General features: G+C 38.2%; 4 protein-coding genes across 5 annotated transcripts; 3 read left to right on the plus strand and 1 right to left on the minus strand.

Moving 5' to 3' along the window:
- Nucleotides 1-500: 500 nt before the first annotated feature.
- Nucleotides 501-2,068, plus strand: LOC110854683. The gene is made up of 3 exons (XM_022103152.2): nt 501-978; nt 1,396-1,551; nt 1,827-2,068. The coding sequence occupies exons 1-3, from the start codon at nt 513-515 to the stop codon at nt 1,955-1,957; spliced, it is 753 nt and encodes a 250-aa protein (XP_021958844.1). The 5' UTR covers nt 501-512; the 3' UTR covers nt 1,958-2,068.
- On the minus strand, nt 2,060-3,667 carry LOC110854693. The gene is made up of 3 exons (XM_022103163.2): nt 3,468-3,667; nt 3,203-3,353; nt 2,060-2,968 (listed from the first exon to the last, which is right to left on the minus strand). The coding sequence occupies exons 1-3, from the start codon at nt 3,572-3,574 to the stop codon at nt 2,615-2,617; spliced, it is 612 nt and encodes a 203-aa protein (XP_021958855.1). The 5' UTR covers nt 3,575-3,667; the 3' UTR covers nt 2,060-2,614.
- Nucleotides 3,668-6,311: 2,644 nt separating this feature from the next.
- LOC110846461 lies at nt 6,312-10,597 on the plus strand. The gene is made up of 4 exons (XM_022093265.2): nt 6,312-6,703; nt 7,021-8,134; nt 8,554-8,760; nt 9,214-10,597. The coding sequence occupies exons 1-4, from the start codon at nt 6,677-6,679 to the stop codon at nt 9,438-9,440; spliced, it is 1,575 nt and encodes a 524-aa protein (XP_021948957.1). The 5' UTR covers nt 6,312-6,676; the 3' UTR covers nt 9,441-10,597.
- A 3,327-nt stretch (nt 10,598-13,924) lies between these two features.
- On the plus strand, nt 13,925-24,775 carry LOC110846646. Of its 2 annotated transcripts, XM_022093501.2 has the most exons (19): nt 13,926-14,062; nt 14,551-14,745; nt 15,304-15,476; nt 16,373-16,500; nt 16,804-16,992; nt 17,055-17,259; nt 17,343-17,387; nt 17,915-18,945; nt 19,012-19,246; nt 19,325-19,390; nt 19,458-19,598; nt 19,671-19,827; nt 22,300-22,910; nt 22,980-23,030; nt 23,098-23,253; nt 23,324-23,476; nt 24,142-24,327; nt 24,388-24,489; nt 24,556-24,775. In XM_022093501.2, exons 1-19 carry the CDS (start codon nt 14,011-14,013, stop codon nt 24,640-24,642), a joined length of 3,963 nt encoding a protein of 1,320 aa, XP_021949193.2. In that variant the 5' UTR covers nt 13,926-14,010; the 3' UTR covers nt 24,643-24,775. The 2 variants fall into 2 exon arrangements, with proteins under 2 accessions (XP_035701935.1, XP_021949193.2); XM_035846042.1 differs by lacking the exons at nt 22,980-23,030; nt 23,098-23,253; nt 23,324-23,476; ... (1 more) ...; nt 24,388-24,489; nt 24,556-24,775 and adding an exon at nt 20,872-21,123 and having other exon boundaries at nt 13,925-14,062; nt 19,671-20,513; nt 21,203-22,364.
- The last annotated feature ends 221 nt before the right edge of the window (nt 24,776-24,996 follow it).

Here is a 24,996-nt window from a genome sequence, read left to right on the forward strand (position 1 = left end):
TCAGTAACGGCACACATGTATCTATGACATAGACACATAGATTCTATGTACATATATCTAAATATTTACGGATGCAAATTCATGTATATAAAAATTCCATTTGTACAAGATATGTATATCCACATTCATTAATCTATTAATAATATCACTAATACAATCTGGCAAATATTTTGCACAGAAGTTCCAGATATCAATAAATTACCCATATTGACCTAGGTAGCTGGGTACACAAAAACCAACACAACATTTGCATACATATCCTTTGACAATAAGTTATTTTATTATCCTATGGCACGTACATACTTGTATCTAGAAATACATGCAAACGATTTATGAGAATTATGTTGCCATTTCACCCGTCAAGATGCACACATATAGTTTCACCCTAACCAAACCACAAATTAAAGCGGATCCGGACCTAATCGAAACATGCATGTAATCATTACGACCTTGAAATGAAAACCATATAAAAGAGTAAAAATTCCGTGTAATGGTTCAATTTTTGCAACAAAATGATTCGCAATTCAATTTTCCCCTTCGTTCTCCTGACCTTCTCCGTGGCGCACGCCGCCTACGACTTGAACGTGGCGAGGACCATCTGCGCCGTGGGAAATAGGCGCGGCGTAACCGCTCGGGTAATGCTGGCCGCATTTGAGACGGCCATTGTGGAGTCGGGGTGTCGAAATTTGAATTATGGAGACCGTGATTCCGTCGGAGTTTTCCAACAGCGTCCTTCCCAAGGTTGGGGGACCAGGGAACAGTGCATGAATGTGGAATATGCATCCAATAAATTTTTTGAGGTTTGCCAAACTCGCGATATTTGCGGGCCGACGGCAGGTCAACTGGCCCAATGCGTGCAACGGTCAGCCTATCCGGACAGGTATGACCAAAATGAGGGGAACGCGAGAGGGCTGATGAATCAGATTGGGTGCAAAGCTGGTGGAGGTGGAGGTGGGGGTGGCACGAAAAATGAGCAACGTAAGTAAGAGTCACTATTTTATTAGTGGTGTATTAATTAACTTGAGAATATTTAATGTACGTAAAGCTTTGGAAATTTGAGGGACTTGCAAGAGTTAAGAAAATCAGTTACATAAATTTTGCAAACTAGATAAATAAATTTCCTCGAAAATATTTGTAAAATTGTGTAACTTGCGGGTTTTATAATGTTTGTAAGGACTGCATGAATTGTTTATTTTTTTCGACATCCTGCCAAAAATTTAAAAGTTCCTTACACTGAAACTCTCAATTTCCGGCAAATGTGTGATCTCACAATTACTACATATTTTTGAAAATTTTTTTTATTTGAAAATTCCTGAAAGGGTAAAAGTGATTGCATTATGAGAAACTTAAGAAAAAAACACTTCTGTCACAAAATGCCTATTTAAAAATTTTCAGCCTGCTCCTCTGTCGGCCATTGTTTCAATAAGAATACGGAAACCTGTTCGGGAACACCGAAGGAGAAAGTTAATGGACAATGGGGCTGTCCCACCCAGTCGGCTAATATCATTTGTTGCGACACGTCTAGTGGGGGAGGAGTTAAAAATGAGCAACGTAAGAATTTGCATCATTTTGCAAAATTGCATTTATTTTCATGAACTAAAAATTAACGTGCTCGGACGTCGGTTCGTGCTACAATCGTGACACACTCAACAATGTAGTGGCTCCTCTAAAGAGAAAGTTAATGGTCAAGATGCATGTCCATCACAAGCTAGCAATATATGTAGTTTGTTGTGTGAAAAATGAAGCCCGTAGGCAAAAAGTGTATTGAAATTTTATTTAGAATTGGCGAATTTATTTTGCAAAAAATTTTCCATTTTGATTTTTAGCGTGCAGTCGAGTTGGCTATTGTTACGACCGAAATAGTGGATCGTGTCCGGCGGATCGTCAGACGGATAAGGTCGATGGCCAGTGGGCCTGCCCAACCCAACCGGATAACATCATTTGTTGTCGTAATTAGATAACTGAAAGGTCCGGAATTATGTTTGTGGTGATAATAAAGTTGTAAAATTGGCAGGTGGCTAAACAGAGAGAAATAAATTGATATATTTTTGACGTATCATACGGATTGCATGAATTTTATGAAATAATTTATTTTCTTGTAAATCGCATATTTATGACATGACTTGGAATGTGTTGAATAAAATGAAATTAGGTTTGTATTAAATAAAATTAGCATATAGCATCGTATGATTATGGATCAATTATGTACGTACGATTAGTATTTGAAAAAAAAATTGATTACACAGGAGTCATAAATTAGATTACGTCGCAACTTACTACATACATTTGACATATGTATGTACATATTTGCGAATTTATTGGCACTTATTATGTCAGTAATGTGGTTATCTTAATGCATTTGCATATAATGTACAAATTGCATATACTTTATGCCCCGAATGCGTTATGTATCTATGTGCATCGAAACCTTTTGAGCTTTTTGCCAAACTAATATTTATGCGTATTTTAAAAAATTGGTATTGAAATATCAAATGTATTTTCTCTAATATACCCATAAATAGATTAAATAAATAGATTAAATAAATCCTCACTTAACTCTACGCATTGAATGGCAGTTTAAATTTAGCTTGACTTCATGAAACTATGTTGCTCATCACAAGGAAAACTTAGCATTCAAAATTCCCGCAAGTGCCAGAAACCCAACGGCAAGTTCAAACCTTGGCGCGGTACATCGAACGCAGTCCGGCTCCCTTGTCGTGCTCGTTCTTGGTGTCGTCGTAGTAGTTGTGGTTTGCTCCGTCGTCGTGGTTCGAGTAGTAGTTGTCCCCACCGTTGTAGTCGTGGGAGGCTGGGTGGGAACTATTATCCACCGAAAAACGACCCACCCACCCATCGGATTTCTTAATGGGTGATTACCTCCCACCAAGTTGTTTCCCCGTACGTGTACACTACCGCAAGTCTCGTCCGCAGTGAGTGCATCGTAATCTCGGACATCGATATGATACACCTACATATTTAATAATGTTTTTTTAATAATTAAAAAAATGCGACCGCGAAATACAATTCGGGAACGTGCATAAAGTACGGGGGAGGAATGGGTCAGGCTGAAGCGTTACCGACCAACTTGCGCCACATGTTAAAAAAAGTAGATGTAACGAGTGGGAACGGAGGGGTAAAAAAATTACGAAATTTTCGTTACGTATTTTATAAGCGTTCCTTCTATTAAAAAATGATTACTAACCTCGTTGGGCAGCACGTTAAAGTAGACAGGGTCGAAGGTGGCGTTTACCCTGTTGAGTTGCCAATCTGTCCGATAAACGGTGTGACCTGAGCCATTCTTAATAAGCAAGAAAGGGTCACTCGCGTCAAAGGGGTCCTTCCTTGGTAAATTGCTATAAATTAAATTGCGTATTTTATTTTCCTGTTGCAAAAAATAGTTTGCAAAACTGCAAAATGTTATTTTGTAAAAAAAAAACTTGCATCCCTAAATATGTACAGATACTTACTACGCATTGACGATGAAGTATTGAACTTCTCGGGTATCAGGGGATGAAGCTTTGGCAAGTCCTATAATTACACAACTCGCAATAACGAGACCTGCATTTATTCCCATTTTAAATAAAAATTGCAAAATTTCTGAGTCTTGTTCTCCTGCCAAAAGCCCACTGACCGCTTTTTATGGTAGGATCGCATCCCCAGTTTAAAGGTAACGCGACCTGTGGAGTGGACGAAAGCAGTGGGATTAAGTATGTAGCTTTTATCACTTAATTTTAGAATGTCATCTTTATCATGAAATTTATTAAGTAGCTTCAGCTACTTTATGTGAAGACTTTGTCTGTCTGTCTGTCTGTCTGTCTGTCTGTCTGTCTGTCTGTCCGTCTGTCTGTCAGCAGGATAACGGGAGAACGGATAAAGATAATCGAAATCGGTTTTCGCCATCATACATAATACCCCAGGGGGAGGATCCTATCAACTTTTGGGTGCAACCGGACCACACCCACGGTCGCCAGGGGGTGTGGTCGGGGCAAAATGAGATTTTTAGTGCAATTGAATCTATGGATGAAATGGAGTGAAATTTTGAGTTCCCCCGTTGTGCCACACCCCCGGGCGCCAGGGGGTGTGGTCGGGGCAAAATGAGATTTTTGAAAAAATTGAATGCATAGATGAAATACAGTAGAATAAAGTGCTCCCGAGTTGTGCCACACCCCCTTATCACTAGGGGGTGTGGTCGGGGCAAAATGAGATTTTTGAAAAAATTGAATGTATAGATGAAATACAGTAAAATCAAGTGTTCCCGCGATGTCGTGGGAGTGCTTGGAGTGAAGTAGTCTGAAGCTACTTCCGTATGCGCGTTTGCGACGGTTTATTTTATGTAATAAATAGCGTATTTACATAATCCTATTTTTCCGTTCGAACTGATTGATCACCCTGATCCCTCAGTAGGAAAGTTTTCAATATTTTGTGTCAGTGGAGCTTGAATTGTGCAACAATTACGCAAATCCACCGGTGATCCTTTAAGCCTTTGTTTCCATGTGTAACGTCACCATGGGAGAGTTAAAAATAAAATTGTACTTGCATTATATAATTGAGCAACAATAATATTGCAGGTGGAGATAAATAGTACATAGTAAATACATATGTATGCAATTCTGGAAACTGAAAATTTTGGCTGGAAATTAATGTGGACAAATTTTCATTTGAGCTCTGAGCAATAAAATTTATTACTTACAATGGAGGCGCAAACCATGTTCAGCCCGGATAATTTTTTGACCTTACTAGTTTGAAAGAGCAAGTCTTTACAAACAACGTTTGGTTCGGCACTTGCGCAGATGCGCCAAATTCAGCACGTTATGGGCGCCGCTAGTTCGCAAAAACGCACGAAGTTGAGCTCGCCATTGCCCGAAAAATCGTGCGTTTTTGCGAACTTGCGGCGCCCATAACGTGCTGAATTTGGCGCATCTGCGCAAGTGCCGGACCAAATGTTGTTTCTAAAGACTTGCTCTTTCAAACTAATATGGTCAAAAAATAATCTGGGCTGAACATGGTTTGCGTCTCCATTGTTAGGAGCAAAAATCAAAGACTCCTAAAAAAATGTTTAACCAAGAAAAATATTTGTAATATAGGTGAGATTTTTGGGGCAAAGTGAGACAAATCTCCACTTGCCCCAAAAACCTGTTTTTCGTGACCTAGAGGTCATGATTCGTGCAAATCAAGAATAAAAAATTTTTCCCCCAAAAATCACAAAAAACAAAAAATCCCGACGATGTCGTTTCGACGCTATTTTCATCAACTTTGACCTCAATTTGCCAAAAACCTCCGTCTCAGATCTGACCAAGGTCATGACCTAAGTTAGTCCTATGATAGTACTTCAAAATGCAGAAATAATTTCCTGCGCAAATTCAGTTTCAAGGATTTGGGAGCCCTTTAAACTTGGCCAATTTCAGGAATTTTTGCAGCCCTCAGGAAAGCCAAGTTGGACCCGCGTTTATAGGAACACTATTGCTTATAATGGAGCAAAGGTTACGCTGTTACATAATAGTATGACCGTAGCTTAGGATGCATAGGTCAGTTGGTGATAATGTTTATCCTTAAGGATTTAGTAGCCCTTCAAAAGTCCCTTCCCATCCACCTTTTTCGCGATGTTTTTTTTTTCGTCAACTTTGAGCTCAATTTGCAAAAAACCTCCGTCTCAGATCCGACCGAGGCGGTGACCTAAGTTAGTCCTATGGGTGTACTTCAAAATTCCGAAATGATTTCCTGCGCAAATTCAGTTTCAAGGATTTGAGAGCCCTTCAAACTTGGCCATTTTGACGATTTTTGACAAAAACACCGATCTTCCTCTACATTTTATTTTTTTTGCGAGACAATGGTAAGAGCTAGGGGCATGTATGATACCTCATTTTAATCAGCGTTAAATTCTGAACAAAGTGGGTGTGGTTTTAGGGGCGATTTGCGACTTTTTGAAAATCCCATAAAAACCCCCCTCCTGACCACACCCACTTTCGAAAATCAAAATGAACCATATTTTTATGTTCTCCGACCCCCATGGGAGGATTTTGGACCTTAAAATAATTTTGGCCGGATTTTCAGTCTCCCAGGACATTGTGCGGAGGGAGCTTGTTTAATACTTTTAATAGCACTTCCTCACCTTAGAACTTTTTACTTTTTCAAGCTATATTTTATTATATTGTGGTACACAGTCAGTCGTCACTTGTCAATTGTTTTAAATGTATTTACAATATCATTTTTTAGACGATTATGAAATTGCAACCAAAAAATTCAAGTAGCCGAGGACGCGACGTATTTAGAGGCTTACGTTTCGAGTTTTGGCGTGTGTACCCCAAAACGAATACGTATTTCCATGTGCACCTCGACATGCTGTTCTGTTGGGAAAGAGTTCATTCACTTCATTCACATGGTTTTATATATATGTTTATTTTGTAATAGTCGGCTTCGGCTCTTTTCATTCGGACAACTTGAATCAAACTTGGGAAACAAAACTCCAGCTGGATTTATTGTGAACTTAACAAAATAAATTAGTAAAATCTAACGTTCATAAAATTATTAACTTGAAACAGACATCTTTTTAAAGTCGCTCAGTTGTAATATTTACACGTTCATGCAATGCAAAACAAAGTTTTTTTATATAAAAAATATAATAATTTCTAGTACTTAGCACTTAGAAATTTTCTGCGACAAAACGACCATCAGCTTAATGGAGGAGGCGCTATCAAACACGCTGGTAATAGAATCGAAACTAACGTTTTTAATAAAAAGCTTATCAAGTGTTTCACATTTTTTACGGCGTTGTTTAAAAAAATCAAATATTTGTTTATACAACACAATTTTCGAGCCAATGACAATTCGTATTTTTATAGTGTACGAAAATCGGAATTTCTAATCGTAATTTACAGAAATTGTACAATTTCCAAGTAACCGTAACTATTAATTATTAAATAATTGTACACAAATTTTTACATTATATTTTTACACACGTACATACTTAATCGAATAAGAAAATATCTATCAAAAAATCTAATTTCTACATAACATTTACAGATCTTGGATAAAATCATATCAAGATTTCCTGGAAATTCCAAAGACTTGAGAAAATTACGCCTCGTCGCCAAATTATGGGATGAAGTTGTCCTCTCCTTGCGCATACCGGAAATCCGGCTTAATCTCAACCCTCTCATCAGAGTTGGTCACGGTCCATGGCGCCAGGGACCGTTCGTCTCAACGGCGTTGTCATATTCCAGTCTGTACCATAAATTAGCCAGATCAATCCATGTCACCCTTCCGGCCAACGAAACCAGTGGTCCAGCAGCAGTAGCAAGTTTACTGCAAGATATTGAACACTTTTTAAAATATTTTAGTCACTCAATTCAATCCTTATCTGTTCTCGGCGGGGTCAATATGGGGTCACTCCTACACACCTTATTTGTCACGTGTGACCTCCCAAATTTGAGAGAATTGTCCATAACCGTGGACGATTGGAAGGTGCAAACTTCCAATAACTTTGTAGGAATCGACGGGTCTCGCGTTCCCGTGAAAATTCCGGCGCAACCGAAACTCGTCAAGATTCGATACATCGTCGCGACAAAAGTCAACTATAATTCTGCGTGCGGCGCGGATGAGCAAAAATTTCTACGCAACGTGATAGCAGCCGCGCCAAATTTGGAAGAACTAGAAATACGGGATGGCTACTTTTTTATACCTGGAGAGATTTTAGGAGGAAAATTGAAAAGTTTCAAATTAAATTGGATGATTGACAGAATTTCGAATTTAGACTTGACAAGTTTGCTCAATCTGAATAAGTTTTTGGAGGATGTGAGAGTTTATTTGGAGCGGTTGGAGTTGGGCGTAGATGTCCAAGTTTTTTCCAGGGTGTATAATTTTGATCAATTCCGGGACAAGTTTCACCTCCCGGGAGGAGGATTACCGAAATTGAAAAGTTTTGTGAATGGCGGAATGAGGATATTTAAGTGTCCGATTAAAGAATTGGAAAAAATGGAGGGGTTGAAACATTTGAATTTGTGTGAAGTTCCGGATATCTCGCATCGGAGGGGAAGCGTGCTGATAAATGGGATCTTGAAAAGGGGTCATGTATGGAGAAATGTGACCAGTTTGAGGTTGTGTGGAATCGAAAGTTCTAGTATGTTGGAGAGGATTGGTAAGTTACGATGTTAGAAAATATTTGATAATGTTTTATTGCTTGATTGATTCACGAATTTGAAAGCGGTTTTTACCAGCATTTGGGTCCAAAAAAAATTGTCAAATTTCTTGTAAAAACATTCACTTGGGGATTGGGGGCTGCAATTTTGAGCAAAATTTATGTGTTTTTTCTGTACAGAAAATTTGTTAAACTAATATAATCCGAAAAATTAGTTTTTCTAAAATTTTCTTTTCATCTAAATGTTTCGAGTTGAGGTCCAATGTTTCCCGTTCTAGTTATTGCCCAAGTTTTATCATTTTTTACCCGATTTCCTTTTGGAAAGCCTTATTCTGAAAAATATGTTGAATTTTGTGTAAAAACGGTTGTTTATTATTGTACCTTTGTAAATTATTCATATTAATATTTACCTATTTTAGGTCCAATGTTTCCGTCCTTGAAGAAACTGAGTGTCACGGTGAGCGAATGGATGAGGTCATCTTACTACCCGGATAATTTCCTGGTTATGGTATTCAACACGTTTGAAGGGTTAACGGGGTTGACGCATCTCACGGTCTTGGCCCCATTTCCCCTGCTTTTCTCATCCTTTCTCGACTTTCTGGAGTATCTGAGCACATTTTCACCTGGTAAATAAGTGTAGATTTAAACCAGGAAATCGAGTAAACTTTGTAAAAATGTGTGCAAAAGTTTAGGATGATGAAAAATCTGCCGTGAACTTATCCCCGGATTCCTTTCTAAATAATTTAGCAAAGTTTGCAAGTAGTTTTGAAACTAACTGGAAATTTTCAAAATTGTACATTCGCACAATTTACGGGTAAATGCAAAAATATACGATTTTTTACTTACACCTGATTGAGTGAGTTCACTTATATCTTAATATCTTACATACGTATATAGGAGATAGAAATGCAGATAGAAAACTTCGTAAAAACTGGACAAATTCATTAGACAATATTTGCAAAGATTACGAGGGAAATTAAACCTATACATATTTTGCAAAGTTTACACATCTTACTGGATTACAAAAACACTAGTGAGATGTGTCAAATTACTTATGTAATTTTTTTCTGAATTTACAGAAGTTCGACATGTCAAACTGGAGCACTCCAGTTGTACCGAAGATTCGGACTCGACGGATTACAAGGTTTACCGTATTCTTGAAGTGGACACGGTGAATAGAGGCCGATTTTACGGGCTTGTTCCTGCCTTGAGAAAGAGAAATTCAACCGAGTTTTCCGGGGTGATGTTCGGTCGTCATTTGGGCCTAGAATTTCGCAAGGATTCTGAATTTGTTCCTATATTCTAGCTTTACTTAGATCCATTGTTAATTTAAGTCATTTCTGTTTATTTTTTTATTTGTTAAATTCATGATAATTATTAAGTTCTCCAGGAACAAAAACAGGCACTGCTCAAAATTTCAAGAGACGCATTTAAATTTAAATAGTGAGTGAACAGTCATAAACAAAGTCAGAAATCATTAAAAATATTTTTTCCATGTGCACACTCAATGTGCAAATTTTTATATCCAGTTATGTAATGAAAGCTTATCTAATATCTTATCCATGCTTAAAACTAGATATCTTACCCAAAGTAGTAAATTATTATAGTGATCTGAATACGTATGTATGTATGTACACTTTAGCTTATTTTGTCACACCAAGTGTCAAGCTGGAGTTTCAAAAGTATCATTAACCTTATGTAGCCATAATTAATACTTATATTTATATCGTGTTTGGTGCACACATATGTATGTACATACATATGGAAAGTCTACTGATGGAATTTGTATTGTGATTTGGTCCTAAAGAGTAATAGTATTAATATTTAGAGTCCCAAGTGTTCAAGTACAATTTGGTTTAAATGTCTCACTACAATGGCAAATTGTGCAAAGAGAAAAGCCCATAAATCTCCATTAGCTGCGAGGATTTTTTGAATTTAGATTTCTATTGACGATTCAACCTAATATCAAAACTGATCCAACATAATGACGAAGTGCTTAAAATGGTGAATTTCAAAGGCGTAAGTTCGCTAACTAATGAAAATTTACGAATTTTTTTCAATACAAAAATTTTCCCTTTTTGCGAGACATTTAAACAATTCTGCAAAGTTTTATCTGCCGCGTAATTGCACGTACATGCATACATTTTACATCGTGTATGGTAAACATGAATGGGAGCTACATGAAAAAAGACTTGACAGTTTTGTAAAATATCTATGTATGCATTGATTATTTAGAACGTGTGCGGATAATACGTACGCGGATACTGATTTTCTAAATTCAGAAAGTGAGAGAGAAAGAGCGACTGGCTTGAGCTACATCCGATATTGGATAGTATAATTACTCCTCTAATTCTGTGAGCTACATATTTACATAAGTGAAATTGAATGTGATACGTATTTATTATGTCAACACCAATCAATCAGATTTAAAATAAATAATAATTATATTAAATTTAAATTAAATCACTCAAATCCCTGTTGTTTTTGTTGCAGCGATTACTTAACTTGCAAAATTGGTGATTATTAAATATTCATAAATAAATTAGCACCTTGTCTATCAAGTGTCCCCAGAAAGAAAGTGTCAGAAAGTTTTAGACCAGTAAAAATGAATGCGTGAGTCAAATTTAATGAAACTTTTATGTTATACTAATGATGAGTATACCGAAGTTTTTTTGTCCTTCAATGGTCAAAATACATCTTGTATGTCGGTGGAGAGCCGACTTTGTCGAGCACCTCTAATGAGTGCTTTGCCACTCGTTTCATCAACTTTTATAATGATTTTCTCCGTAGCCCGTCGAAATTTTTTGAAATTTCTTTGTGTGCTTTTTTTCTAAGTATATTTTTACGCAATTAGTGCCCAAAATCTTTAAATGGACCGACATTAAGGTACGTTTGGAGTGATGTCTTTTTTCTTGACGAAATCAGTTTTTTTGACTCGATGGTACCCTGTCACTATTTTGGCATTGTGGCACGTAGTCATGTCAGATCAAAATAAAACGTGTTGGTTTTTGATAGATGGGGTCAATCTCTTGATGATACACTCTTTCAAATAAAGTGCAAAGTTCATATTCATGGTTGAAGCGAATGTATTGGAGATGCTCTCATTTTCGTCCATCGACAGCCATTTTATGTATTTCATTGGAAATTTTGCTTGGCTTTGAATTTATAATTCGAACGAACGTCATTTTTACTTCAACGTGAGTAGAACATTACACCATTGACGCTTCGAGGTCAACGGTGCAGTGGTTTTCATCATCCACGACGAGAAACTTTTGAGAGTCAATTTTAACATTTTTTCAACAAGTTTTCGACAAACGGTTTTAGTCCCTGATTTTTTATCTTCATTGTATTTTAGCGCGATTATAATGTTGTAAGTTTTAAAGCCCAACTTATTGGCTATGATCTTGCGAAGATAGTTTTTTTGAAATCTTTGGTTGTCTGGGTGCAACCCTCACGGATCTGTTGGGATTTTTTCAGAAAACTATTTCACGTTTCTCGTCAGTATTTGGGTTCCCTGGCGGACAGGTCGATAAGGCCAAATTTTAAATTTTGCATTTTCACAATCCTTAGATATGTCTAGTGTGTGATGAATTTTGTCGGATGCATTCCTTGACGGATAAAGTGGTCATGTGCCTTTTTCCGATCCCAAAAAATCACTTTTTCGCACGAGTGGCAAACTAATTTTTCCACTTCCTCTAAATTTTGTGCTGTCATTTTTTAACGAACAGAGATAATCAAATTCTGCTTTCAGTTTTAGAAAGCTTATCAAATTTGCATATTTTGCCTATTTTTTACATATCCAAAATTAATTTGTAAGTGGTTGAAAAAATAAGGGGAAACTTGACACTTTCTTTATGGGGACACTTGATATTTGCAAATAAAAACATGCTCAATCCTGTCTCTCATCAGGAATCATTTCATCTTTCAGAAATTTCGATTTTCTCTCGTGTACATTTACCTATACATATTTCTAAAATAGGAATCGATTCGACCGAATATATGTACAGTACCTAATTTAGTATTAAATACATACTACCTCAAGCTCCATGTCACCCTTAATAATTAATGCTTAAAGACAACCTTGAGCCCCTAAAGTAAGAGTATTTTTAGACAGACGAATAAAACCGCGTTTATATATGTATATATTTACACATATGTAGGTATGTATGTACATATATTTAGGCATGCACATATTTTCATGGGCATGTATGTATCTATGTACATATATACGTACTGAAATTTGGTTGAGCTTTACTAGTATTATTATAGCGTAATCTGAATAATTTACGTATGTATGTATGTGCCTTTCGCGAAAATCATTTACAATGCTGATGAATAAATATAGCAAACAAAGACAGAAATTTGAGACAATTTTCAATCCGTGGTAACATCAGTATCGAATTTAACGAGGCCTTAATATTTACATATGTATCAGGTAATAAATCGTTAACTTATGTATAAATAAATATTTCGGGCTAGAATTTACATATTCGTGCAGACTAAACTGACAGACCAAACACGGATGGGAAAAAGAATTCGAGTTCCTGTTCCTGGTGGAGAAAGTCACCCTTTTTCAGGTTCCATACAATTACGAATGGCTGATAAAAAATTGCAGAATTGATTTCGCAAAAAGGGTCAAATTTATGAATGTACTTTCTTGCTCTAGATAAACAAGTAAGTAATAACTTAAATATGCATTGATCTCGGGCAGGTGTGCTGTTTGGATGAGTGTCGATATGTACGTATTTATCTCCTTGACGGAAAAATCATTACAAGGAAAACATTTATCGAACTTTCACTCGACTCGTGAATTCGATTGAGTTTCTTAGAAATTGCTATTGCGTTCACAGCAGAAACCATTATGTACATGCACACACACAATCGCAACGTGTATGGATATAAGTAGTTTCAGTGTTTCAAAGTTACTCACGAATTAGGCATTCACAAGAATGTGTGAAATACATGCATAATTTAAACATGTAGCTTAACTGGATGAAATTCTAAACCTTTGAAATGCTCAAATGTAGGCACGTAAAACTACATATGTGAATCGAACTTTATGCATATTTACATGTATCGTGTACAGATTACGTACATATTTATGTATGAGTTAGTAGATACTTAATTATGTCCAATATCAAGACGAATTGGTTATTTTAAGTGAATATTTTTGTCACTATTTTACGAAACTTACATGTGGAGTAAGAAATTGGATTGTTTTCCTCTCGTCACATTTTTACAAAAATGCGAGCTTTTGAAGGTATTGTAACCGACCTTTCCCTTATTTTGAATGTTTATATTTTTCCTACATACATATTTATTTTGAAAAGTATGACCATGAGTGACGAGTTGTTATATTCAAAATGTTATTTTTTGAACATAACACCTCTATTGAATTTTTACATCTTGACATTTTTCCCATTTCTTTCTGTCTACCTGTCAATTTCTTGGGCACGTTGTTGTTTCCGAACCCTGCCAACGACCTGTGTTTGTCCAATTTTGCATGCTTACATGCAGACTCACCCCGACACCTTTTTCCCTACATAGATACTTACATATATACAAGTTGGCGAAATTTCTTGTGCGAAAATCCAACGCATACTTTCCCCGATTGCGACAGATAATACCCACACATACATTTGTAGCTAACTGTGGTATAATTCCTCCCAAAATGTATCGATTTATCGTCACCAAACTGCGCATTATTATAACGTGTCAATAACCACCACCAGGGCTATGTACATGCTTACTACCACTCTCTCCCTTCCACGTAATGTCACCCCACTAAAAAATTGATGCCTGGATAAATCGATTCCTAACCCTAAGCCATTCGAGAAGTCCAGCGTTCAACTCGTCACTCAGTCCCCGACTTCATCATGATGACCGTCACCCAAAACAACGTCTACGTCCACTCCAGTCCTCCAAAAGGTGAGACAAATTCAAGCAAAAGGCACACCCACTTAAAAAATAGTTGAGATAAAATTTTGCGTAATTGCGAATAACTTTCGCATAGGTAGAAAATTTCGTAATTTGAACGTATAATTTTAAGAAATTTTCAAGGTTTCGAAAAATTTTTGCCGGAAAACTGGGAAATTTAAGTAGGGATACACCCACGCAGAAATAGTTAAGATATGTACAATGGCAGAAAAATTGGAGTAATTGCGCATAACTTTCGCATAATAAGAAAATTTCGCAAATTGAGGGTACAACTTTATAAAGTTTTCAAGGTTTGTACATAAAACTTTTGCCGGTGGAAAATTGGAATTATTGTTGCAAAATTTGTTGCAAAATTTATAGGACAATTATTGGGAATTTTTTATTTTGCAAGATTATTTGCTAATCGAGTATGCCAACTGTCAACTTGTCCGTGATGAAAATTTTGATTATTGCTAATTTTAAAATTTCTGCCTTTTCAGCCATTTCCGGTCAGGGGGCGGCGATCCGATCATGGGTCCGTTCCGGAGACCTGGACAAACTCGAATCAGTAATTTTGGAGGGACAAGGAGCGCGATTGTTGGGTTTGATGGAGTCATCGAATGACCCCAAAGTGAGAGCGTTTCTTAAATCGGTGCCAAGCTATATGGCGAAAGTGGACTTGATCCATGACGCAGGTATGTAATTATTCTTGTTTTTTTGTAAATTAGTGGACAAGGTTACGAAATCTAAAACAAATGAGTTCTACAGCTCCAAAGGTCATTTTAGAATAAGTCGCAACATAAAATAAGCAAAAAATCCCAAAAATTAATAATTTTAAATGGTTTGAAACATAATTTTAATTAATGCCCATCAATTATTTCCTACTTAATTTCATGGCAACTAAACTGTGACGTAACTTTCTCGAATTGTTTAAAAATTTGCAAATCTTACAAATTTCCAATCAGGCAGCTCACGCCACGCGATTTAAAAACACGTCATCCGTTTTGTACTCATATTTTGCGAACTTTTACCACGAAGATGTTCGTGATCTGCATGTGTAAGACTATTAATGGATTTATAGCGTAATTTTTCACCGTAAATTTCATACATCCGTTCAATGACGCACAAATTTTTCAAGATTACTCCTCTTATTGTGTTACAAACAATCGCGTCCACTCCCATGATACGCATATTTACATAATCAACCTATCAAAAATCCCAGTATATACATATGCAAATATTTCCATGTCTAGTTACTCGAGGATCCCTCCGCGAAACACAGTCGCTGCTGGACAAGCGGAAATTAGCCGTCGCCCGAGACGCGGTTGGTCGAGGTCTAGCCCACAAAGCGGTACTTTACGGTCACAAAAGCCTGCTGGACTGGTTGGGCAGGAAATTCCCAGAAGTCGTGCATCTAAGAGACAATGTGAGTACATAATGGATCGATTATTTCGCAATCGATTTCTTTTGTGATTAATTATTTTGCGTAGTGTCACTCATTGTTTGGTCGATGAGTAGAGTAGAAAACAGGAGGGGATCGATTCTTTTGATCTCGTTGTAATATGGGTCATCATGTCAGGGTGGCTATTTAATAAATCAATGGTGCTGCAATTCAAGACAAGGTTTTGCGTAAATGGGTAAATTGGATAAATTTTGCAAATTTGACATACTTAGGTTTGATGGTCAAAAGAAATGACGTGGGTTAAGAAAGATTTGCACTTTTTACTTAGCCGGATTATTCCGGTATGAAAATATCAAGGCAATTTGTTCATAAAATTTAAAACAATTTTATATGGAATTGTGGGATTTATCTGCATGCAATTTTATTAAACATTATTCATGTGAAACTTAATGCATATTTTTGCATATAAATAGGTATTTTCAAATCAAGTACTTTGTTAACAAATTTATGTATGAAGTGTTCGTCCAAATAATAGACACGAAAGTCGTGAAACTGTTCTAAAAGGTTAAAATGTGGTAATCTGCTAATCTTCCAGATAATCTCTGATTTTTTAGAGTAATCCACAGGTTTAGTATAGTTTGTAGTTTTTTAAACAAAGAATATCCAGAGTAAGGGACATGATAACCTCTGCGAACTACAAACATAAAATTTTCACTGGTACAAAAATCCGTGACTCCGTGAGATTTGATTAAATGAATATTTAATTCAAGTAGTTATGTAAGATAGCACGAGTTGAATAGATTGGATTTTACATATTTGATATGAAATTGAAATTCTTGCATGTAAATATGTTTATCATTTGATGTCACAAAGGTTACTATACAGAACTTCAAATTTCTAACGATTTCTGAAATATTTAGGAAGGCCGAACCCCCCTCCACTATACTGCCTCGTCGCACACAAATTCGTCCACGCCAGACTTGTACCCACTCCTCCTCACGCTCGGTGCGTCGCCAGACATTCCAGACCTACACGGGAAAAAACCTCCGTAATTTGACTATTTTTCCATTTCATGAGGCAATTCATATAGGCCTTGGTAACTTGTAAAATCCATAAATTCTAAAAAGTTACACACTTCTACCAAAATTTTACAAATATTTCTAAAGAAAATTAGCTTACAAATTTGTGTAAACCTACTCAGATCATCGGTGTATTTTTTGTATTTTGTAAAAGTTTGTAAAACATGTTACAAAATTTGCGGATATTACAAGTTCTTCGTGAATTGCTTCCATAATTTTGAACAAATTTGACGTAGATACCTAAAATAAATTTTTATTTTACAAAAATTCAGTTACTACCAAGCCCACCCGGAAGACTTGGATATCGAGTCCCCCTTCAACAATCAGCGTTCCTTATCCAGAAATAAAACCTTATCGCGTCGAATTTCACCCACCACGCCCAACAAGTATCAAAGCAATGCATACATCCCACCCCCAAATTCTGTTACACGGGCTCAAATTAGAATCTGGATTCATGAACGGTAAAAAATAACTGGTACAAAATTTGACATAAATTGTAATTTTTTGTCTCCAAATATTTAAGGGATATCAAAAAATTGGAGCAGATCGTGTGGGCCGGTCAGGGAGACAAGTTGCTTCTCGAGACGACAAATAATTCGAAAGTGAGACGATTTTTGGACAATGTGCCACATTTGCTGGGCCTCAACAAGGATATTCATGCCGCCTGTGTGGCGGGTGATGTGGGGCGCGTGAAGGCGTTGAGGGAGAGAGCGCGAGGGGTGGAAGAGGTTCGTAGAAAAAAATTAGCATAAAAGATAAATGTGTGATGCTGGTTAGTTTGGTTTACCTGATGTTTTTTTAATATCAAAAGGTGTTCATGGCGAAAGATCAGTATGGCGTTACTGGAGTGATGAAGGTATACATACATAAATAATTCTTTAAAATATGTAGCAAAAAGAAAATTCGCTTTAGGTTTGTGTAAAGCTTGTAAAGTTATTAAGTTAAAAGATGCTCGTGAAGTATTTGTACAAATTTGTGAACTTAAAAAAGTTGTGAACAAGCTGATTTTTTTCTGAAAATTTTTCTAAAATTGTGTAAACTTTTGTTTACGGATTTTAATGTTTATTTATGTAACTGGGTGAAGTCCCAAATTAAAAAGCCACGGGTTACAAAATAGTGAGACAATTCTGATCAATATTGACAACATGGTAAACTCTATAAACCTACATAAAATCGAATTTATCGTTATTTACAAAGGTTACGAAAAAAATCAGCTTAAAAATCTATTCCAAAACTTCACACATGAATTATGAATTACGTCGCTTTATTTAAAAAAAACTTTGAAAACCAATTTTACACACTTTACTGGGTTACAAACACCAACGTGAATTAACAATCCTATATGCATACACTATATTTAATACTCCTCCCTTCCTTCCTCAGGCCACCCACCTCGGCCACCGCCCCCTCTTGGAATACTTCGCCTACGAATTCCCCAAGGAACTAAAATCCGCCCGCGACTCGATGGGTCGGAGTGTCCTCGACTACGCCACGACACCCTCGATGGCCTCCTTCTTGACCAAAATGCTGGACGAAGTTCCCACAAATTCGAACGAATTGAGCGACCTAGAAATCCGTCGTCTCCGCCACCTCCCCGATGCACCTCGCGTTGTGGGCGAGCTGGGCGAATGGGATCGCGGCGGCAGTGGCGCAGGACACGAATGGGGAAAATCATCCATTAAGCGAAAACAGTCCAGCGGCGAGGAGGAATTCGGCGGGAGTCCGATCGAGGATCGCATCCCGAGCGGGAGAGATACCAGCGTGGGCGGTGGCGGGACGAAGTATCGAAGGGCCGGGGTCACCAGTAATGGCGGTGGTGGAGGCGGGGGTCCCGCCAGTTTACGGGGGGATGACGACGAAAAAGTCGAAATTGTCGATGTTGGCGATCAATACGTCGTCGATGAGGAACTAGTCGGAGAAAAGTACGAACTAGGAAATGTCGTCTTGGAGGGGATGGACTTTGAAGTGGACGACGACGACGAAGGCGACGGTCGCGCGAGCGGGCGGGGCGGGAATGATGACGAATTGGAGAAGGAACTCGAACGAATCACGGGGGAGGAGCAGGAGGAGGAGTTGGTCGAAAAAGGGGAAGTTCTCAGGGAAGAAATGGAGGCGGAAATGGCGCAAAAAGAGGAGGAGGAGAATGTCGAGGCGGAATTGATGGAAAGTATGGACCAGTCAAGGATCACTTCGCCGATGAAGGAACCAATCAAAACGCCGGAGGTGGAGGTGGAGCCAGAAGAGGAGCAAATAACGGATCAAACTCCGCCCCCAAGAACGCCAACGCCACGCTTGGCGACGCCACAAGTTCCGCCAAGGAGCCCGACACCGGTGGAGAATGATGCGGCGAAAGAATTACCACCGCTTCCGGACGTCGTCACGGCGGAGGATGTCGATCAGTTGATTCAAGATGGGTAATCTAACTAATTAATTAATTATTATTTAATTGAGCAATTCATCTTTATCGAATTTAATTTCAGAAATATGGAATCTTTGGTAACTTTGGTGTTGGATGGGAAGGGTTCCCTCCTTGTAAACCGGACCCCGACCTCGTCCATGCACCCGGAAGTGGCAGAATTCTTGACTAACGTGCCAGCATACATGGCGAAGATTGCATCCATCCATTCCGCCGCGAATAATGGAAACTTACGCGACCTACAATCTCTCCTGGATCGGAAACGATTAGCACAGGCGAGAGATGAGAGAGGAAGAGTGGTAAATATATATTTTTTAAAATTTCCGTTGTCATGGAGATTATTTGTGTAAAAAAACTAATTTTACTAATTTCCCTAGGCCCTCCACATGGCCGTTTTGGGCGGTCATGCTGGCGTGGTGCGATATCTGATCGGAAACTATCAAGTAAAATTTCAATTTTAAAATTTTTAGAAAAAATCCCCATGAAAACCATTCCAACTTTTTTCTACAGGGAACCGATATCCCCGATAATTCGGGTAGAACGCCGCTCCATTACGCCGCCACTCTCCCCGATCATGGCACCATGTATAAAATACTGATCCAATCCGGGGCAGATCCTAACATCAAAGATATCAATGATAACCCACCTGGGGTAAATTTCGCAAATTTTTGTTCTCAAAGTTTCCTTTCACAAGTACATTTTGCAAAATTACGTAAATCACAGGTCTACCTCCGTCGCAAGGATCTCCTCACCCGCGAAGAACTAATGGATCCCGTCAACGGATCCTCAAAACCGAAAACACCCGCCGAAGTCAACACCTGGGAACGTCCCCCCTCCCCACAACCGGAAGACGGGGGACACGACGACGACCCCGCACAAGGTAAATCCCTCTACCTAAAAACCACCCAGAGCATTTCGTCCCCCGCCGATTTAGAACTGGATCTCGCCCAACTCCAACTGCTGGACGCGTTTTATAACCAAATCCACCAACAGGAGAGCTCCATCTGGGTAAAAACTTGGCGAAAACTGAGAAAAAGCGGGAACGATCAGGCGCGAATTTATATCCGGAAATATCTCCCGTTTCCCCTGTATGAAGAGATTAAGGGGCGCTCTACCCCGCGATTTGGCGCTACGTTGTTAGATTGTATCAAATTCTACCCGCAATATTTCCTCATTGCGCCGGACCCGCATTGCTACTGGGTTTTTAGGGAGTTGTTCCTCCCCGTGGTGCGAGATGGGGGTGGGGGTTCTGCTGGCGGCGGGGGGAATTTGGTGGCGGAATGCGGGATCAAAAAGGGGATGCAGGTTGACATTAAAAATGTCGATATAGCCGCCAAGTTTGTGCGGGAGGTTCGAATTAGGCTGAGTCGAAATTTGAGGCCGTACCCGTTCGTGAGTTTGTTGAGGAGGGAGGGATTAGAAGAGATTAGTGGGAAAGTGGAGAAGGTTTTTGGGGAAAAGTTGGCAAATTGGGAACGCGTAGATTATGAGAGATTAATGGGGGAGAAGGAAGAAAGAGAGGAGAGAGAGGGGGGCGGGAGGGGGGTGTGGCCGGGGATTGTAGAGGTGAGTACATATTTGGTGGGAATATTCGAATTTGCGTAGAGATTTGTAAACTGTGTTAAATTTCGTAGCTGTAAAAAGTGCAAAAAAATTGCATGCTTTTAAATAAATTGCATATTTTTTCCACGTGTTAATATATCCACGTGTTAATAAGCATTCCACATTAGAAAGTTATGTACACTAATCTTAAGAGCTGTGTACGTTTCAAAATACTATACTAATTTCGTATAGGTTAGAAATTTCGCAAATTTCTTCTGTCAATTTAGCACGATTTTCTCCAATAATTTACACAGTTTACAAATTTCGCATGAATATATACATTTCTATTTTTTAACTATTTCCCATTTTATACCAATTCCAGGCAACAAAGATTTCCCGTTTTTGGCCAAAATCCCGCTACGTTTGGATTAATCCTGACAACTCCGCGCAAATCTGGATCCACGCCCAGGATCATATAGATTTCATAGTGCGCGCCATGTACGGCAGGGTGGGGCCGTTGTTAGTTGAAATGAGCGAGATTTACGACTTGATCAGCCAAGATTTAGATTATCATTGGTCAAGTGAGGTAGGATTCTTAACGGTTGATCCGTTTCGAGCTGGGACGGGAATGAAGGTACACATTTAAGTTTCCAAAAAAAATAATAAATTTTCATGAAAACCAAATAACTAATTATTTTATTTTATTTTTCCAGGTAACATTCCGTCTCCGCTTGCCCCACTTAATGCTAAATCGCCTCTCCCTGCTCACCCTACTTAACCAAAATTCACTCTGCTTAAATAAATGGCACGGGAAATCAAGTAATAACTTGACCGCGACTACACCCACGGGCGATATCGATCCAGAAGACTGGATTGAGGTCGAAAATTCAAAAACGTTCGGACTAAACGAAGTAGAATTGGCGAAACGGGTAGTTGACGGGGTCGGCGAGGTGATAAAAGTTGAGGAAGCCTTATGCCGTGAACATGACTTAAAAGCTACGGGTGGTGGGAAAAAATGAGCTATTGTATTGCATACACTAGCGGACATTAGTTTTGAAATTTTTTGTGAAATTAGAAAATAATTTTAAGATGTATGTAAACCATAACAAAATAAGTAAAGTAAAATTAAAGATGAGATTCAAAGTTAAAAAAGCGTGTGAGCGGTGCGGTCGTTTTAATGCTTTTTGTACACAGACAGACACGCTTATTTAACTTTGCACCTTATTCTTTTAATTTTATTTTTGTTGGTTTTTTATGCCCTCACGGGGATGGTTGTAAACTGCGTAAACTGTGTAAAACAAAAAAATTATAAATTTTACAGACAGATATAATGATGAAAATCCATCATAAAATTTAACGGAGTCCGATTTTTATTTCATAAACTTCTGTAAACTAATTTATTTAAAAAGCTTACACAGTTTACAAGGTTCACGAAAGTCACCATGAATTACTTCAATGTTTTACATCTAGGCGTAAACTGTATAAAATCAAAAAATTGACACAGAATTTTACGGTTTCTCAATTTCGTAAAATTGTGTCTAGCCAAACGGCTTACGAAATTTGTACAGTTTCCTGCATTACAAATATCGGAGTGAACTGCATGTTTCACATTAAATTGTAACTGCGTAAATTGTACACAATCCAAAAAAAAAAACATACGAGTATGAAACATTCAGAGGAAAGTTTTTTTCCGATTTTGTAAAAATTACCTCTCAATTTTCATAACCAAATTTTTCCAAAATTTACGAAACGCATACAGTTTACCGGGTTACAACCATTGAAGTGAATCGCCTCCTTGTTTTCCATCTAGACGAAGACCCGGCCGCCGAAGAAGAAGAAATCAACGACGAGGACGGCGACCTTGACGCGGAAGTAGCAACGATGACCACCACGGAAAAGGACGGCACTTCCTTCCCCGCCATTTGGTCGGAAGAGGGCAAATATCTCGCCACCGTTCTTGGCGACGCGTTGGTCAAAGGTCTCACCCAAGTTTCGCAACAACGACCAAACGATCCGGTCGAATATTTGGCGAATTTTTTGAAAACGTATAAAAATGGGGAAATTTTAGCATCGAATATTCCCCCCGAAGTGGAGGAGAGGTTGAAAAGTGGGCGTGCTGTGACTCCCGGACTCTTGGAGAGAAACGGGCTCAGTGGTGGGGCCGGTTTGCGGGGGAGCGGCGGGATTGTGGAGGAAAAAGAGGCCGAAGAGGAGGAAATCCGGTTGGAGGAAGAGTCTGAAAAATTGATAAAGACGCTCGATTCCGATAACGACGATGAGCTGGATCAAATAAATAATTTGGATGAGATGGATGATCCAGATGAAAATGGTGGGAGCGATGGAAGTGGACAAGGTGGGGGGCAAACTGGCACGCGGGATGATAGGGGACAGAGCGTGCTACATTTCGCGGCGGCAAGGCCGGTTAGCATTTTTTATTTAAAAGTTTCCTAAATTCTGGATAAAAATTTGATGAATTTGCAATTAATTAAGGGTGGAGCATCCACGATTTTGGCATTTTTGCAAAATCCATCGGTTAATTTGGTAAGTTTTTTTATGTGGAGAAAAAATATTGATCTTGTTTCTTATGATTTGTGCTTTTTTAAATTAGTCTTGGCGAGATGAGAAACTTCGAACGGCCCGAGACGTCGCGAATGGGTTGGGACGGACGGAAAATGTCCGTACCATTGATGGATGGCTGGTCAGTTTGGCAATTGCGGGGGATGTGGGGTCATTGACGAGTCTATTGTTGGATGGGTATGATGCGGTGAGTATGATCTGATACATATTATTTTTCATAAAATTTTGAACCTTGAAAATTTTTCGGAAATTGACAGTTCACGGTGGAAGACTCCTCCCACAACCATATTATCGACTTGGCGGAGAAAGCGGGGAAACGGGAGGTGGCATTGTTTCTTCGAAGCATACCAGATTTTCGGGAAAAGTTGGACAAGTTGCATGCAGCAGTGAGAAGTGGGGATTTGGAGATGGTTAGTTAATTAATGGTATTAATTAACCGTTAGCGTGTATGATTAACGACAAGAAAATGCATTAAATCGGGGACACTACAAGTATCTTGTGGTCATGGCGCGGGAGGAGAAATTCAGGAGTTTTTAATAAAACTCGAAAAACTGAAAGATCAAAAATTTAACATTGAGTTGTATAGGGAAATATCCAAATTTTTGGGAAGAACATCATCAAATTTAGCATTGTGTTGGCATAGGAGAAATCCCTCAAAATTGCAACAAATTTTAGGTCGCGGAAAGAAAATGATGAAAATCAATGACCTCCTGGAAACGACAATTGTCGTCCTTCCGCGTCATGACCACGATTTTTCAGGACGACTTTTGTCGTACTCCCGAATTAAACCATTTCTTATAAAACGACAATTGTCGTCGTTACAGTTTAAAGGGTTAAGTAATTAAATCACTCCATTTATTATATAAAGAGTCAGAGTCTCATTTCATTGGTTAACAATAGAAAAAATTGTTTTCAAATTTTGTTAAGAATCAATACGTATTAATTTTATGTAAGTTTAGGAAATTATTGTTTTAAGATTATTTGCAATATTACTCAAATTCACATGACTCAGGATTTTACATACATATATTTTAATGGTGACCATGGAGATTCATTAATTATCCATCTCTCTTAGGTCCGCACCCTCACTTTAACCGATCGACGCTTGGCAATAGCTCTTGGTCCTGCGGGAAAAACTGCTCTTCACGTCGCCGTACTTTTTGAAGACTTCCCAATTGTTAAATATCTCGTGGAGCGGTTTGGCGTGGGTGGTGGGGGCAGTAATCGAGACGAAGTATCCGTATTGAAAAGGGGCGATTGGGTAACTTTTAGCATTTTTTTTCTCGCCATGGTTTATATACAATTTCGCCATTTTTCATAGCTGGACCGCACCCCTCTCCATTATGCCATGGGGGTTGAAAAGGTGGAAAAGATGACACGCCTGTTGGTCAGGAATGGGGCGAAGAGAGTGGTTAAAGACTTGGTAAGGAAGATAAATTTAAATAATTAACTAGTCGATTAAACTGAAAAATCTATAATTTTCCTTCAGCGTGGTCGTCAACCATCCTACTACTTTATCAATCGTGAGGAAATCGTGGCCCTGCAGCAGGAGGAACAGCAAATAAAACAAGAATAAATAAAAATACTTCCAATAATTTAGTAAACGTAGTGAGAAAAATATGTGTACATACATAAATACAAATATATAAATGTTTATCATTTATCCAAATTCAAAGAAGTAATAAATAATTTAAGTATCTTTGTTTCCCGAAAACTTTAAAGTTTGAACTAATCTTTAACATGAATTTATGTGCATGTAATGAAGTATGATTTGTATGATTTTAATGTCCATGTGCAAACCAGCGAATGCTCTCCGATTTTGACCAAATTTGTGTCAATGGATCACAAATTTAAATAATATATGTATATTACATTTGCAAAAGACATTGTCTACCAATGCTCAAAATAAACAAATTCAGCCCATAAAAAA

This window comes from Folsomia candida, unplaced genomic scaffold (assembly GCF_002217175.1).
Source record: "Folsomia candida strain VU population unplaced genomic scaffold, ASM221717v1 Fcan01_Sc001, whole genome shotgun sequence".
NCBI classification, from domain to species: Eukaryota; Metazoa; Arthropoda; class Collembola; order Entomobryomorpha; family Isotomidae; genus Folsomia; species Folsomia candida.

Coding starts and splice junctions, on each gene's coding strand:
- LOC110854683 (XM_022103152.2), top strand. CDS start 513: ATGATTCGCAATTCAATTTTCCCCTTCGTTCTCCTGACCTTCTCCGTG. Junction 979..1,395: donor TGGCACGAAAAATGAGCAAC/GTAAGTAAGAGT, acceptor AAAAATTTTCAG/CCTGCTCCTCTGTCGGCCAT. Junction 1,552..1,826: donor AGGAGTTAAAAATGAGCAAC/GTAAGAATTTGC, acceptor TTTGATTTTTAG/CGTGCAGTCGAGTTGGCTAT.
- LOC110854693 (XM_022103163.2), bottom strand. CDS start 3,574: ATGGGAATAAATGCAGGTCTCGTTATTGCGAGTTGTGTAATTATAGGA. Junction 3,354..3,467: donor TACTTCATCGTCAATGCGTA/GTAAGTATCTGT, acceptor TTTAATTTATAG/CAATTTACCAAGGAAGGACC. Junction 2,969..3,202: donor TTAACGTGCTGCCCAACGAG/GTTAGTAATCAT, acceptor TTAAATATGTAG/GTGTATCATATCGATGTCCG.
- LOC110846461 (XM_022093265.2), top strand. CDS start 6,677: ATGGAGGAGGCGCTATCAAACACGCTG. Junction 6,704..7,020: donor AGGCGCTATCAAACACGCTG/GTAATAGAATCG, acceptor TAACATTTACAG/ATCTTGGATAAAATCATATC. Junction 8,761..9,213: donor TCTGAGCACATTTTCACCTG/GTAAATAAGTGT, acceptor CTGAATTTACAG/AAGTTCGACATGTCAAACTG.
- LOC110846646 (XM_022093501.2), top strand. CDS start 14,011: ATGATGACCGTCACCCAAAACAACGTCTACGTCCACTCCAGTCCTCCA. Junction 22,911..22,979: donor ATTTCGCGGCGGCAAGGCCG/GTTAGCATTTTT, acceptor CAATTAATTAAG/GGTGGAGCATCCACGATTTT. Junction 23,031..23,097: donor AAAATCCATCGGTTAATTTG/GTAAGTTTTTTT, acceptor TTTTTAAATTAG/TCTTGGCGAGATGAGAAACT.